The 16,724-nt window shown below is 46.1% G+C and overlaps 1 protein-coding gene across 1 annotated transcript; it reads right to left on the reverse strand.

Moving 5' to 3' along the window:
• Positions 1–6,721: 6,721 nt before the first annotated feature.
• Trim31 (tripartite motif containing 31) lies at positions 6,722–16,724 on the reverse strand. The gene is made up of 8 exons (XM_035450575.1): positions 16,326–16,724; positions 15,836–15,931; positions 13,896–14,126; positions 12,763–12,785; positions 12,351–12,466; positions 11,140–11,214; positions 10,218–10,259; positions 6,722–7,242 (listed from the first exon to the last, which is right to left on the reverse strand). Exons 1-8 carry the CDS (start codon positions 16,722–16,724, stop codon positions 6,722–6,724), a joined length of 1,503 nt encoding a protein of 500 aa, XP_035306466.1.

The raw sequence follows: 16,724 nt of genomic DNA on the forward strand, positions 1-16,724 counted from the left end.
ATATTTTTTTTAAAAAAAAAATACAGCATTATGATTAAAGACGCATGACTCTAACAAAAGCACACAAATGGTGTTCACCTATTCTGTCTCATACTTTTAAAACTCAGTTAGCATCATTTGTTCAAGACAGATGCCAAACCAGACTGCTATTGCATTTGGTTGATGTCTCCTCTAATCTGTTTTATCTTGTGTTATTTGCCCCAGCAAGTTTTCTTTGTTTTGTTTTGCTTCTCTTCAGACAAGGTCTCCCTCTAAAGCCTCTGCTAGCCTGGAACTTATTAGATAGGCCAGCCTGGCCTTGAACTCACAGAGATCTACTTGCCTCTTGCCTATGGAGTGCTGGGATTAACAGTTAAAAGGGAGGGCTGACATGTCCCATTAACTTTTTTTTTTTTTAATGAAGACAACCAGTTCTCCCCTTTGAATGTCTCAAGCTGGTGTTGTTAATGTGACGCTGGAAACCTAGATCTGAAGGGATTCAGATTTTTAAAAACTTCTTTGCGGACGGAAAAGCAAAGATGTATTGAATTATTTTAAGGGAAAATGCAGCATAGATTATATTAATTTTATATTTAGAATCTGAGTTTTCGTGTGTTTATTTCTCTTTTATGTCATGTGCAGAAGGAAAAAAAACTAATTATTTAGGTTGAAAAATCATGGGTCTTAGTAACACTAACAGCTCATTATTTGTTCACCACATGTGCACACCAGTGTGTAGACCCAAAGGGACAGTACCAACACCATTACTAACATGACTCAAACATTTTAAAGTAATTTTTTGCTAGGTTTGTATTTTGATTTGAAATGGAGTCTCACTTTGCTGCCCAGTCTGGTCTCCAACTTGTGGGCTCAATAGACTTTCCTGTCTCAATCTATTTGAGTAGCTGGGATTACGCATTCATATAGGCCCAGCCAAGTTACTTAAAATAATTGCCCTCTGGGGTATAAGCTGCCAATCACCCATATGGGTTCATTTTGTCTCTTTGTCTGTTCATGAGACAGCCCCCATTTTTGTTTAACTTAATTAATAAATTAACTGAGTCTCACTACATAGCTCTGGCTAGCCAGGAACTCAGAGATTGCTAGTCTCTCTGTGAATCCCACCCATCAAGAATAGGATCACTACCACAGTTTAAAGCCAAATTTAATTAAAAACTGGCCAGGTGGATGGGCTTTGGCCAGGTTCATACCCAGGTTCCTGTGAAATGGCCCAGAATGAAGGATGTCAAGGGCTTAAGAAGGAAAACCCATAATTTATTGCATTTCCCATCAGGTCCAATTAGGGACAAACCTACATCCTAACATATTTCCTGCCTTCATACCTCATGTCCACATGTGATCAAGCACATCTGGTGCAGATGGGTCTGCCAAACTAATTTGTTCCAGGAGGTGAAAACATGTGGCTTGTTATCTCCCATAAACCATAGCCTCCAGCGATTCAGGAACTGTCTGTCCTTGAGCAAGGGCCTTGCGGATCAGAGGCCTTTTTTTTGGGGGGGGGGTTCCGAGACAGGGTTTCTCTGTGGCTTTGGAGGTTGTCCTGTAACTGGCTCTGTAGACCAGGCTGACCTCCAACTCACAGAGATCCACCTGCCTCTCCCTCCCAAGTGCTGGGATTAAAGGGGTGCTCCACCAACACCTGGCTGGCTGATCAGAGGCATTTTTGTTTCATAAGGCATAGCAACTAAAATTTGAAATGTAACTTTGGCTCTCACCTCTCCTGGAGTCAATCTGATTTTGTAATGATGAAGGTGTTAAGGCAGAGAAGAAAAGGGCAGCCCCTTGCACCTGTTTCTTAACATGGTGTCGGTTGACACTTTCAGATGGTAACTTCTGTTATGGTCTGTTGATGAGGTTTGACTAATTCCAATTGTCCTGTGCGCTGGTGAGTAAGTATGTGTTTAGACTTCTGAGAATTCAAACCTTTCTTCTAGGCCTAGGCATTGGAGAAGAAACTTTGGGGTTGTATCAGGTGTAACCTGGGCTAAGCTTTAACCTTACCACCATTCCAATGCTATGGATCAGAGGCAAAAGAAGGACAGAGGTAGTTGCAGGGAAACAGCTATGAGGGCTCAAGGTGCTCTGGTAATCAGGCATAAGAAACCCAAGTAATGAGAATATCTACTCAGTGACAGAGGTAGCATCATAGAAGATGACCTCCCTACAATCATGATTCGTATTGTCTATACATTCGGATTGTCTATACACATACATTCCCTGGGCAGACCCATGGGTTCTCCTGGGGATTGGTGTCTCAGTGAGCAGCTGGCATCAGGAGCCAGAGATGCCAACCTCACAGAAACCATACAAAAGTTTCATCTGCAGATGGCATAGCCCAACAGTGAGCTGGGAGATCTGGCCCAATATGCAGACCCTGCTCACCCAGGATACCAGTTCTCAGGGGCCCAGGAGCCCCGCCTCCCAGGACCCTGGGCCTGAGGAGATTGGGGGGTGATGGTGAAAGGGACAGGAACTTGGGGAATGAGAGAATCTCGCAGCAAGGGTAGCTCTGTTGCTCTCAGAATCCTTCTAACTGGGCCTCTGACTTTGCACTTGAATCTTTAGTGTTAGGTGAGTTTTCAGCAGGCAGAGGTACCGGGGAAGCCATTTCTCCATGAAGATAGCTGGCAATAACTGGACTGTACATGAAGTGTTTACAAGCTACGTATCTTTTAAAAAAATACCTTAAGCCTCAGAAGCCCTCTTAGATTTCTCCATAACCTAAACTCTGAATCCCTAATCCTTACTAGGAAAAGCATGACAGAAGAGAGCCAGAATGGAAGGAACCCAGCAATCTTAACTGTGGTCAGAATATATTTTGAAAAGTTAATAAAATGGTCTGACCATGTGCACACATACAAAGGATCGTTCTAGGGCCTTGGGGAACTCCAGTGCATGGCAAGGAGCTTGGCTGTGGCTGTTCCTCACCAGGGTTTATTGCATGCTCCCACTTGAAGCTGAGCCCACTCTGAGCCTCACCTATATCGTTCTGAGCAATTAGCAACTACTTTTGAATGTTCTCTAGGCCTCAGTGAGATCCAAAGTTCATAAATTATTCTGCAACAAGGACATGTTTAATTTCATAGTGTCATACTTTTGTGACATAGGTGTGTCCAGTGTGGCGCTTATCACAAATCAGAGGGTTGCACAATTTGGACTGGACTGGACTTTCCTCTCCTCCTCTCTTGTCTTCCCCCCTCCCCTGTACTTCTCTTCTCTGTCACCTCTCCTGTCTCTCCCCTTGCAATCAAACACTGGAGACAAGCCCTGAACCACTCACTTCCAGCTCAAGTTCTAGTTACTTAATTTTAACTGAGACTTTAATTCAATAAGTTGCCCCAGTCAACCTTGAACTTCCAGTCCTGCTGACTCAGCTTCTGGAGGATCTGTGATTCCCCACCCAGTTCTTCAGGGCTGGCTGGATTCCTTCATTTTTACAGTATCTTTTTTACATTATATGCAGTGTTCCATAAGGTTTGCTTTCCAGAAGTTTCCTAGGATTGTTTATCAGTTTAGTGAATTGCTAATTGTCTCAATACGCTGCAGACTAACTGGGCTTTTGCTTTGTGGCAATAGCATTTGCAATCAGATGTTCCCAGGAGACTATCTATGGTCACAGCACTGCACCAACCTCTCCTACAGCCTGTGACTAGTGCCTCCCACACCCACCTTTCCCCAGCTCCTGGCCATCACCATTCTATTCTCTCCTTCAGCTTCCATGCTCCGTCTTCCTTCTTTTCTTCCTCCTCCTCTTCCTCCTTCCCTTCTTTTTTGAGACAGTCTCATGTAGCCCAGGCTGGCCTAAAACGCTTGAAAATCCTCCTGTCTTGATCTGCTGAGTGTTGGGATTATAGGCACATATCACCACATTCTGCAACCATTTTTATTCACTCTCGGCTTGTTTATTATTGCTGTTTCACCATAGGCTCACGAAGCACAGGGCGTTCTTCAGCACACTATGTAGACAAGGATGGTCTAGTCAGGGTAGTGGCCCATAGCTTTAATTCTAGAATTTAGGAGGGAGAGTCAGGCAGATCTCTGTGAATTCGAGGCTAGCCTGGTCTACATAGCAAGTTCCAAGACAGCAAGCCTACATAGCAAGAACCTGTCTCAAAGAAAAAACAAAACAAAGATGGCCTCAAACTTCTGATTATCCTTTCTCCAATTCCCTTCCAAGTGCTGAGAACAAACGTTTGAGACACCATGGTTGGCTTCTGAGTTCAGCTTCTTACCTCCACTCATTAAATGAAATCACAACTTAGTACTTAGTTACTTAGTAGCTAGCTCTCCATGTCACCAGAGTCCCAAGAATCATCTCACTTTTTTCTGGAAACCTGGTACTAAAACATCTAAGTTCCCTCTTAGTCTTTGAGTATTGTATGCTACACATTGACTGACAGTTCCCTGGAGCCAGTGTTGTCAGCCTGGGTAGAGGGTAGGGTTCATCAAAGGACATACCGAAGAGCAGATAAAACCCCATGCTAGTGGTCTCCATCCACAATTTTTAACCATGTCTGTGCCATAACATTTTTTAGATGCATGCTCCTTTTTGGTCCTGCTGCCTCTTCTAAACAAAACCTTTGATAGTTTATGCCACTTCGTTTCTCTCCATCCCATGACTTATTTCAGGGCTGCCTGCCCACTGATATTTCTTGGCCTGGGGAATTACACTTCCAGTTTTCCATATATACTTTTAAAAAATAAATGGCCTGGTGTGACAGTGGTCTTCCAGCTTCCATAAAGCGAAGAGTGAAGCCCAGTCCCATATTGTGAGACAGGGCCTCCTATTGTCCCCAAAGAGACAGCTCCAAAGCAGTCTGAGGGAGGACTCACTCATACTGCCTGTTCTGAGCAGAAAGACAGGTAACCCAGTCAGAAAAATTTACTAAGTACATTGGACCAGGTAGCAAGGTGACAGCCAAGGATACACAGAACATAAACACGACAAGGACGTCAATGGTGGAATAAGGGCCCAAATGGTACCAGACCCTGTGTGGGGTCAAGTACGGGGAGGAGAGTGGTACTCTGAACCTGAGGCTGCCTTTGAGCACAACTCTGGGCACCAAAGTCAATCAGCCAGTTTCTTAAAAGAGATTGGCAAAGTAATGTGGCTTTGTTTAGTTTGGCTAAATCAGAGAGGGAAAGACTCCCAATCCCCAATCTCTGAAGCACTCTTACAGTTTTATAGCCCAAGTGAAACAAAGCCAGGGATGTGCTTATGTTAACAGTGAGGGAGGATTCAAAACTGTGTCTCTCTGGGCAAGTTAAATTCCTTCTCTGGCTGGTTCCAGTCTTCAGCTTTTCCCTCCCACAGGATGAGGCTCCTGGGGAAATTTCAAATTAATTGATGTCCATTGTTAAATAGTCTCATGGCAAAGAAGAAGGAGGAGGAAGAGGAGAAAGAAGAAGAAGAAGAAGAAGAAGAAGAAGAAGAAGAAGAAGAAGAAGAAGAAGAAGAAGAAGCGTCTCTCTTTAGAGTTTCTCATGTCCTTCAAGGGCCATGTTTCCAGAACTGTCAGAGTAAAAAGAACAAACCATCAATAGAGAGAATTCAACATTGTTGATGGCCTAAAGTCTCAGTTATCAGCTTACATGTGACTGAGAAAACATCACTGGGGTTCATTCAGAATTTCCAGTCTAAATTTAAAACTCAGGAAGATGGGACTCAATGTAATTCAGGTGGTAGAGTTCATGTCTAGCATGCCAGAAGCCTTGGCTGCTGAGGTCTGTCGCCTAGACACTTAGTGGGTGGAAGAAAGTTCAGAAGTTCAAGGCCAGAGTGGGCTACATGAATCCTGGGGGAAAATAAGCAAACATGTCTGTGCCTATTCTTCTCTTTAGGACAGAAAATGGAGCCAGTGAGATGACTCATCCATAAGACACTTTGCACCAGTCTAGTGAGCTGAGTTCTATCCTGGAACCCACAGGAAGAGAAAGGAACTGACTCTCCAAAGTCATCTCTTGACCATGGGGAGACCATGACATGTAGGTGTACACACACACACACCGGAAATATAAAATAAATTAAAATTTTAACCGTGAAATATAGTATGCTCTCTGTTTAGTTCCCAGCTGACTATGACTTAATCTATTCCAGCGGTAACCAGCCTGAGGCTGTAGGACAACAGAGGCCAAGGATAGATATGGAGTGAACTAACACAAAATTAGAAATTTAAATCAACATGTGGGGGGAGTTTACAATTTTGTTTTTTTTTTATTTGAACACAGAGTTATTGAGGGTGAGAATGTTGCTTTGAAATGTCAAAAGGTTACAGCCCTGATTGGAGAATGTCCTCATCTACAAACTGGCATTGGCACAGGCCTGGCTGACTCTCCACGTAGCCTCTGGTTCTCAGACCTCAGGAAGGAACTACAGTCAGGTGCTCAAACTCAGAGTCAGAAGCTACAGTTAATGAAGTGGAGAAAGGGGCAGCCAGGGAGCTGGGCAGCGCCTTGGACCTGCCTCTCAAGCAGCCAGATGCTGTCCAGTGGCCTGCTGAAATCTGACTACTTCCAATTTGTTCTTTTACAAAGTGCAGCAGCACAAAGCCTTGTGTTTGGTATTTGGGGTATTCCACTGTCTTCCCTACTCAAGGGAAAGAGGTGTGTGTAGGGATGCAGGGTGTCCAAATAGGGCCAAACTTCATTCCTGACACTTGCATCTCATTCAGCCATGAGAGATAGGTGGGAAAGACGCTGAGGGATCCACAGGGGAGCAGCCCTAGGGGCTCAGGGTGATGCTGGTACAGGAAGCTAGGAGCCCAAAAAGGGGGAAGACCTGTCTGTCAAAGGAGGTTTGGAAGGTGTAGATGTGTTTTTTAGTGATGGCATCGTAGAAGACGACGTCTCCACGGTTGTAATCCACGTAGACGCCCACTTTCTCAAGACTGATGAGAACATTCTCCTGGACCTTGCAGTTGGTGAACGGCTGACATCCAGAGGACGAGATCCGAAGCGCCCACAAGCAACTCGTTCCAGAGTTCTGACTCTGGGACCTCAAAGCCAACTCTGTGGCCACGCCCACCATGCCTACCCTACCAGAGGGCCCCTGGATTTCTACCTCCCACACCCCGCGGCCTGAGGAAAGCTTTGGGGAACCCCTCACACAGTGGAAAGGGTAGAATGGTCGGGGTTTTCCCTGCGTGTTCAAACTTTCTTGGACCATGTACAAAGTCGCTTTCTTTAGATCTTGAGAAAAGGTGAGGTTTCGATCAGCTGAGGCCGCGTCCAGGGTTACAGGGACTGCGGAAGATAAAAGAGAAGCATAAAGGGGGAGAGCTTCAGGTCCAGGCCTCCAGCACCCTGCTTTTGAGCTTCTCGTGTTGCAGCTAGAAGAATTTCTCTTTCAAATCCCAGTCCATGTCCTCAGACTCCTGCCTGTTTGTTTTGGTTTTCTGGGAAGAGGGTTTGTGTAACCTAAGCAGAGCTGAGGCGGACGGTGGTGGTGCACTCGGGAGGCAGAGGCAGGAGGATCTCTATGAGTTCGAGACCAGCCTGGTCTACAAGAGCCTCCAAAGCCACAGAGAAACCCTCCAAAAACAAAAACAAAAACACAAAAAAAGCCAGAGCTGAAACTCACTGTGAAGCTAAGGATGACCTTGAACTTCTCATCCTTCAGGCTTCACCTCCCTAGTGCTGGAATTATAGATGTGGGTCACCATGGCCATGCTCCCCACACCCCTCTCTCCAATACCTCTCTCCACTCTCCATCCCCAGCCCTCAAACTCAACCCCTAATTTTATGAGTTGCTGTTCTGTGGGTGCAGAGGGAAGCTCCCCCAGTCCTTGTGGGGGCAGAATCCTTTCAGAAAGAGGCCTCGGCCCAAGGTCACAGCACCCTGGACAATTTAGATCTTATAACAATGAGGCCATGTCTTCTTCTTGTCCCCATTTCTTGGTTCTCATATAGCAAACAATTGAAGCTACTATGAGAGGTCAAAGTTCAGCCTGGTTTTCTAAAACTGGGGTCAGGTGTTCACTCAACTGACAAGGCTTGGGCTCTGAAGCCTGACACCTGATTTCAATCCAGAAACCTACACGGTGGGAGACTGACTCCCCCAAGTTGTCCTTTGACTACCACACATAGGCACGTGTACACACACACACACACACACACACACACACACACACACACACACATGAACACATGCGGACATGTTAGAATGAATCCCTCAGACACAGAAGGGCAGGAAAAAGGGGATACTTAGAGCCCCTTGCTCTGCCCCCACCCTTATATCATCGCTCAGGCATTGAATGGCACTTTACCAAAGCTACAAGAGTCTTTAGCTGTCCCTTACAAAGGCTGGGGCAGCAGTGCTCCCTGCTCTGCTAAGGGCTAGAAACAGAGCTCATTCTAGCTCCTCATTCGCTGTTCATCTCAGGCTTTGCTGCAACACTAGTTCTCCTTGGCTGGGTGTGTGGGTTGGGGAGAGATGGTGGATGCTGGAGTGTGCATTAGAGCCAGTGGTCAGGGTCAGTGGCATAGGCTAGAGGCATAACCCAAGCATGTCTTACCCCTCTCTGTTTTCCAGGCCTGGCTAAGTTGTATCACTAGGGGACAGGGAGATGGGGACAGTGATCCCAGAGGAAGACAGAGGTAGGAACTTCTATGGTCTACTAGGGGACGTCAAAGTCAAAGCAATTAGGGAGAAGAGCAACACTGGGTGGGAATAATCACCATTCAAACTTGTCTCCTGTTTTGTTGGAGGTGCTCATTGCCAGGCATGGTGTGTATACCTCTAATTCCAGCACTTGGGAAACTGAGGCAGGAGAACTACCATGACTTTAAAGATAGTCTGGGCTACATGAAATTCTGTCTCACAAACAAACAAATAAAAAAAGGTCTGGGGAGACAGCTGGGCTGTGCAAGCATGAGGACCTGAGACATGATCCCTAAGACCCAAGGGAAAAAGCTGAGTGTGGCCATGACACACCTGCAACACTAGTGCTGAATAGTCAGAAATGGCTGCACGGGCATGGACCTCAGATGCAAGACAGTCCAAGGTACCTAGTGAGCTTGAGGCTCAGTGAGAGATCTTGTCCATGAAACCATGAAACTAAGGAAGAGTGTGAAAGAAGATGCCCAAGGCTAGTCTCCATGAGCACACACACACACACACACACACACACACACACACACGCACACGCACACGCACACGCACACGCACACGCACACGCACACGCGCACACACACACACACACACACACGCACCAGCCAGTGGAAGAGAAAAAAGAACTAATAAAAGATTTGGTGAGATAGTTTGGCAGGTTCATATATAGACGTTTGCTGCCCAAACCCAGAACTCACATTAAAAACAAAAACAAAACAAAACAAAAAAGTCATGTTAAGGAGAAACCAGTCTTCACAAAATAGTCCTCTGACTCCCACTCTGTGGTTCTCACCTCCATAGTTCGTCAGTATGTACACACAATAATAACCAAGAAAAGAAAAATTTAAGGGAAAAACAAAGGTGGGGAGGGGGGAGCTAGAAGGAAAGGCCAGCATCGGGGGAAGAGCAGCCCCCAACTCTCTTCAGTAAGGAATCTACTGACTTGGTGTCACCTAGAGGTTGTCAGTGTGCACAGAGCTCAGGCTCCTCCAGGGGCCCAGCTTTGCTCCAGAGCAATGAATGCTGAAGGGGTTGTTGCCCCACAAAGGAGGCCTCAAAGTGGAAGGTGATGGAATAGGGCTGGGCGTCAGGTGGCCCCAGTTTTATCAATCCATTGCCATTTGAGGGACAGGAAAGGAAAAAAATAGAGGTCAGTAGGGCAATAGGTACTGCTGAGCTCCAGAGACAATAGGGGGCATAGACCAAGCAGCAGGGTACACCTGCACAGTGGGGGTCCCCTGTTTGGGGCTAGGGCTTTACTGTGGAAGGTATAGTTTGGGAAGCAGAAGAGGTAGATGTCTGTCCCTTACTCTGTATCTACCCATCTCTGGCAGCTGAAGTCTACACAGTTCCACAGTCCTTACTCTCAGGCCCTCCTGTATGGTGAGCCTTACTCATCTTTCTGGTCTTTTGGTCCTCTATTTCTCAGGGGAGCTGAGAGCAATTGTTCATGCAGTTTGTTCTGCATGTTAGGTAGCTCTTCCTGGGTTCTGGCCTCTAACTCTCCTCTGCTGTATCAGAGCTGTGAATAGACAGAACATTTGACCTGCAGACCTGGAGGCCCCTTGCTTCCCTACAGGAAGACCAGTGTGCCAGGCAGTATTCCTACCTGAGTTGTGCAAGTCTGAGTTATTCTTCTGTAACAGGTGCCCTAGAAATTGGAGAGAGAAAACAAATTTTAGGTTGATAGCAAGAGGTTATAAATTAAAAGGCATATTGAGGATGGCAGGCTGAACCTGACCTTTTTCCTAGCTACCCTCATAGCTGAACCACCTCAGATGACATCATTACAGGATATTGTCTCAGTGGGTCTCCTCCACTCCTCAGTTTTGCTGTGTAGTGATACATTGTCTGTAATCTAACAAATAAAGCTTGCCTGAAGATCAGAGTGCAGAGCTAAGCCACTAGTTAGCCACACACCTAGTTAAGAGCTAAGCCACTAGTTAGCCACACACACACACACACACACACACACACACACACACACTAAGTGCCACTAATTAGCCACACACCCAAGCCACTAGTTAGCCGTAGAGGACAAGCAGGGTGGCCACACCTTTAATCTCAGCACTCGGGAGGCAGAGGCAGATGGATCTCTGTTAGTTCAAGGCCACCAAGGGCTACATGAGAGTGAATCAGTCTAAAAGAGAAACAGAGCTCATACCAAGGTGATCTCAGCACTTGGGATCCCATGCCTTTAATCCCAGCACTAGGCAGGAATATAAGACAGGTGGAGACAGGAGTGTAGTGTATTCAGTCTGCAGTCATGCTGAGGACAGAATTACCCCTTTTGGCCCCAAGCCTTGGTAGAAATAAGAACTGTCTCGTGGCTGGCTGCTTTGCTTTTTCTGGTCTTTGGTTTGGTGTCACTCTGATTGGCTACACATAAAATCTAAAACAATTCTGTAAGTTTGTTCTTTATTGGTGTTCACCCACACTGGACCTTCCTCCCTCAGTCCTCCCCCTAAAGAGAGAACTCTTCCTCTTGTATTCTTCACTTTCCCCAAACAGCAGGGTTAGCACACACTTACATCTTTCCATCTCCTGTTTACTCAGGCTGTCCAGGAACGCGCTTTTATCTTTCTTCCCTTCAGTCTTCAGGTTGTCTACGAGGAGAGGGTGAAGGATATAGAGGCAACCAGGACCACACAGTGAATCCCTGATTGCTGATATGGGCAGGGAGAAGTGATATTGGTGTTCCTCTCATAGTCTCAGTGGACCAAGAAGGCAGCCAAACAGGGAGAGCTGCCCTAGGGTCTCCCTGAGGTGGTTGTCCAGTACAGCTCAGTCCAGAACAAAGGTATTAAGAGCCACAAACACGAGCCACTGAATTTTGAATTTTCTAGATACCATTTTGCAATCCTAAAAGATGCTGACACCCAGGAAGCTGATGCAGGAGGATGACAACTTTTGGGCTAGTCCACGGTATGTAGCGAGTTTCAGAGTCTGGGATATTTACACAGTGTCTCAAAAGGAAAGAAAAAGGGGGCTGGAGAGAGGCCTCAGTAGTTAAAAGCACCAGTGGACCCAGTCCGACTACCAGCACCCACTGGAACTCCAACCCCAGGGAGTCTGACAACCTCTTCTGACATCCATGGGCACCAGACAAGCACATGATACATGCATACACAACACCCATACAAATAAAATAAATAGAACTTTAAAAAAGAAATGAATTTAAATAGTGTTTTCTTCAGCTCAGAATGTTAAGAAACACTGTCATTTCAGCTTGTAGGATAAAGGCTTACTGCTACCAGGCACAGTGCTGGGTGCTGGAGTCCCAGATGCTTAGAAGGCTCAAATGGGAAGGCCATTGAACTCTTCCATAAGAGACTACCCTGGACAGTACTTCCGTTTGCTTTTGTTTTCATTATTATATCTTATGTTCTATTTTAATATTAAGCCTTTCAGAGTCAATGTTTATTCTTTACCTGCACTATGTGTGAATGCTGTAATTCTGGTGCCCAGGGGTACATGTGGCCAGCAGCTAACAAATTGGAAACATGCTTCTAGCCCCATGTTCACCACCTAGTAATCAAGGAAAAATTCCCAGAGAAGAAGTGCTTTGGCTTTGGGGCTGTAGCATGAGAAATTTCTGGATAATGATGCTTTGAAACTGCCCAGCTTTCAGCTTAGCTTCTGACAGGCTTAGGGGCTAGCACCAAGAGAGTTCAGGCAGCGTCTGGGGTGATGGAAAGAATCCTGAGGCAGATAAGCACAGGCAGTGGCAGCTACACCTCACCTTTTAATCCCTCCAGGCTTTTTATGATGACTGCATGTCTTGCTATTGCTTCCCTGGTTTTTCTCTCCAGGTCCTCAGGAACTGGGGTTGGATTGAGAAACTTAAATTCCACACTCCTGTGAAGATAATGTTGATCTGAGTGGTGAGTTCAGGGGACAGAGAGTGGGCAGCAAGGGTCTGGGAGGTGGTTTCTGGGGTAGAGCCAGGAAGCTGAGTGTCAGGAGGCCAGGATGGGAATATGGTGAAAATAAAAAAAGCTACTGTGCTGCTGTGGCCAGTTTGGTCTTCCCCATCTGCAGCCTAAGTCATTTATAGCAGAGTTATTGGGGGATGTGAACATATTTGGAAATAGGCTGAATGTTGTATGTGCAAGTGAACCAGAAAGCATGGTACACTGGGACGCCCATCATACCTGCTCAAGTTGTCTATGATGCCCTGGAAGAGAAAGAGAGAACTTATCAGAGCTTGCCAGAGTCACAGGTGCCAAAGAAGGGGTTCAGACTCAGCTAGAAGCAGAGTGAGGACACCCCAGTTTTCCGTCCTTTCTCTCTTCTGCCTGTTGTGTGAACATGCCTTTGTATGCATGTGTGTTTCTGTGTGTGAACATGCCTCTGTTTGCATGTGTGTTTCTGTGTGTGAACATGCCTCTATATATGTGTGTGCCTGTGTGCGTGTGCCTGTGTGTGTGTGTGCCGTGTGCTTGTATGGGTGTGTGTGTCCTAGCTGACCTTGAACTCTAGTGATCTAGGGAACCCTCCTACCTCTGGAGTGCTAGAATTACACGTGTGAGACACTGTGCCCAGCTGTTTGAGACAGTGTCTTGATCTTTGCTCATGTCAGCTTTGGACTAGCAGCAGTCCTCTTACCTCAGTGTCCTGAATTACAGGAGGGGTTTCAGTTCTCAACCTTCCTAATGCTGCTAGCCTTTAATATAGTTCCTTATGTTGTGGTGACCCACCCCCCACACCATAAAATTATTTTCATTGCTACATCATAACTGTAAATCTGATACTCTTATAACTTGGAATGAAAATATCTAATATTTTCCATAGTCTCGGGTGGCCCCTGTGAAAGAGTCAGTGGAACCCGCCCACAAGAGGGATCTAGCCACACAGGTTGAGAACTTCTGGGTTAGGTGAAGAAGAGTAGCAGTTGGTGGATTTGTTCCAGAAGGCAATAAAAAGTAGTAAAGGTCATTAGAGAGAACAGCACACTGTGTCAGAGATAGTATGAGTGGAGCCTTGTGGGGAATGACAGGCTTCCCTTTAAAACCTGGAGTGGAGCTCTATCAAAAGTGCTCACTTAACGTAGGAAAGATAAAGGTCGTGGATTCTATGATGGGGTCGGTGGGAGCCTCAGGGAAATAAATCCCTCAGGAAAGGAAAGTATCTGACTTTAATGTCCTTTCAGGGAGTGGAGGGGACAAAGGCCTCAGAGGAACCAGATATTAGGAGCTGTTAGGCCACAGCATAATACAGATTCTTAAGTCTCTTTCAGAGAGAGAGAGAGAGAGAGAGAGAGAGAGAGAGAGAGAGAGAGACTTACATCCAGTAGCTCCATGGGCGGTGCTTGTAACCTATTTTTTAGGGATCTTGAGAGCTTCCTGAGGGAAGTCAACTGCTCATTAGTCGCAGTGACATACTGTCCTATTTGCTTGGCTCCCTCGTGCTCCAGCCAGTCCAACCTGGACAGGAGGAATCTCTCTTCCTCTTCCAATCTCAGGTGCAGGTGTTTGAATTCTTCAAGGATCTTTAGTTTTTCTAGATGTATCTGGGCCTGGAGACAAAGGAAGGGATGCAAAGATGGGGGACGGGCATGAGAGAGGGTCCTCCAAGCTTCCTTTAAGCCCTTCATTCACTTTTTAAATCAACCATGAATGAATGAATGATCAGTCAGTTACGGGCAAAGTCTCACTATATAACCCTGGCTAGCCAGGAACTCAGTAAGTGCAACAGGTTGGCCTTCGATTCACAGAGATCCACCTGCCTCTGCCTCCTAAGTGCTGGGAATCAAAGGCACGTACCACCTGGCACTGTTCACTCTTTGGGAATATTTAAAGATTATGCTGAACAGCTTGCTGGGGGCATACCTGTGGGAAAGGGGGGTGGGGCAAGGAGATCAAAGCACTTCCTGTGCAAATTTAGGCTCTCTCTCTCTCTCTCTCTCTCTCTCTATATATATATATATATAATATATATATATATATATATATATTGCCTTCAAGTACATCAGCTGGATGAACAACTATGCAATCTTAACACTTGGAAAGTACAGACAGGAGATTCAGGAATCAGAGGCCAGCCTGAACTACTTGAGCCACTCTCTCAACAAACAACCTACCAACATCGCAATCGAAAACCCAGGATAAGATTGTAGTTCAATTGATAGGGTGCTTGCTTAGAATGCATCCTCAGCCCTGCATGATCTGGGCATGGCAATATAGACCTGCAGTAATCTGGACATGGTGATATAGCCCTGCAATTTCAGTACTGGGGGAAGGATGAAAGGATCAGAAGCTCAAGGCTCTTCTTTTCTGTATAACAATCTCTAGCTTATGCTACATAAGATACTGTGTCTAGGAGCTGGAGACACGGCTTGGTAAAGGAGTTTGTTGCTCCTGCAAAGGGCTCAGAGTCAATTCCCAGAACACACATGGTAGATCCCAACCATCCTAATTCCAATTCCAGGGATCCAATACCCTTTTCTGATCTCCATGCCAGGCATGCATCTGGTATACAAACAAAGCATTCACTCACATAAAATTAAATCTAAAGATAAATAAATAAATAAATATTCTTAAAAGTCGATGGAGGAAGAACACAGACAAAAGAAAGAGAGAAGGAAAGAAAGGAAGGAAGGAAGGAAGGAAGGAAGGAAGGAAGAAGCTTAACTGCCTTCATACTAAATGTTCCATGGATGTACAAAAACCAACCAATCAAACCACCAGGACCTGGAGAGATGGCTCAGGGGTTTAGAATGCGTCCAGAGGACCTGAATTCAGTCTCCAGCACCTAGGAAGAGCAGGTCACAAATGCCTGTAATTCCAGTGCCTTTGGTTTCTGCCAATATTTGCACACACATGGCTTTCACTCACACAGACACATGCATATGCACATAAATAAAAATAATAAAAAACAACCTTTTAAGAAAAGCAATCAAAGACAGGCAGAGACATTTTGTGGTGCCACAGTCTCTCCATCTTTTCTTACAGTGTAACCAGGCTGTAGTGAAAAGGGCTTGGGTGACGCAATGTGCGGGCAGTCCTTACAAAGCCCACTGTGGGTGGAGGAATAGGAGACCTCCTGGTTCCCTGGTGCAGCACCCGGGCAGGTAGATGAGTACAGCTCAGGCACCACACTCCCTGCCCCTCGACACTGATACCGTGTCAGCAGGTCTTTGTTCCGGCTTGGTGTATAAGGAATGCTAGGAGTTTCAACAGAGCTGCCTCAACTTCCTCAGAAGTGTTTGGAGTGAATATTTCTTACCCTGAACACCTGGATTGCCCCTTCACTTCGCTTTTTCTCTTCAATTATTTCTTTGTCCTTTTGGCCCAAATCCTGAATTTGTGACTCTATCAGCACCTGTGGGGAGAGGATACTTCAGTCAGGCTCTGCCTCTAGGAATGTCATTATTATCAGCCCCCTTTTTCTTTCCCATGGATCAAACAATTTTTTCCCTTGTACTATGTGGTCCTGAGGGCCAAACTTGGGTCCTCAGACTTGGTGGCAAGTGCCTTACACTCCGAGTTATCTCTCCTGCTCCCAAAGCACTATTCTGATTCTTCTTCTTCTTCTCACCTTGGTTACAGACTGGCATTTCCCAGAACTTGGCTCTTTGAGCCCACTGGGCCTGGCTACATATAGCCAATTCAAGTGCAGCGGTGAGTACCAACCAGCTGGCACAGGCAGCTGCTCCTATGTCCTCAGGGAGTTCTCCTCTGCTGGGCTGGGGATAGAGAAGGAGCCAGGTACCTACCTTGTAGTTCTGGTCAGCCTCATCTATCAAGGTGACATTGTGGGACTTATGGCTCCTGGAGTCACGGCACACCAGACAGAGGAACTCCCCGTCCTGCTCACAGAAGTAATGGAATTTTTCCTTGTGTTTAAGACATCTTTTCTCTTCCCCTTCTGGTTGGAATTCAGTGGGATCCATAGACCGGATTGTCTCTGCAAGACTAGCCAACTGCTTGTTGGGCCTGAACGTATCCTTACTCACAGTGACCTTGCAGAGGGGACACTGGAGGTTTTCTGTAGTTTTCCCAACCTGGATGATACATTGCTGGCAGAAGTTGTGCCCACAGTCAATGGTGACAGGATTCTGTAGGATCTCCAGGCAGATGGGGCAGGTCACCTCCTCCTGTAGTTTGTTTGCCAT

The sequence above is a fragment of the Cricetulus griseus genome (assembly GCF_003668045.3).
Source record: "Cricetulus griseus strain 17A/GY chromosome 1 unlocalized genomic scaffold, alternate assembly CriGri-PICRH-1.0 chr1_0, whole genome shotgun sequence".
In the NCBI taxonomy this organism is placed as follows: Eukaryota; Metazoa; Chordata; class Mammalia; order Rodentia; family Cricetidae; genus Cricetulus; species Cricetulus griseus.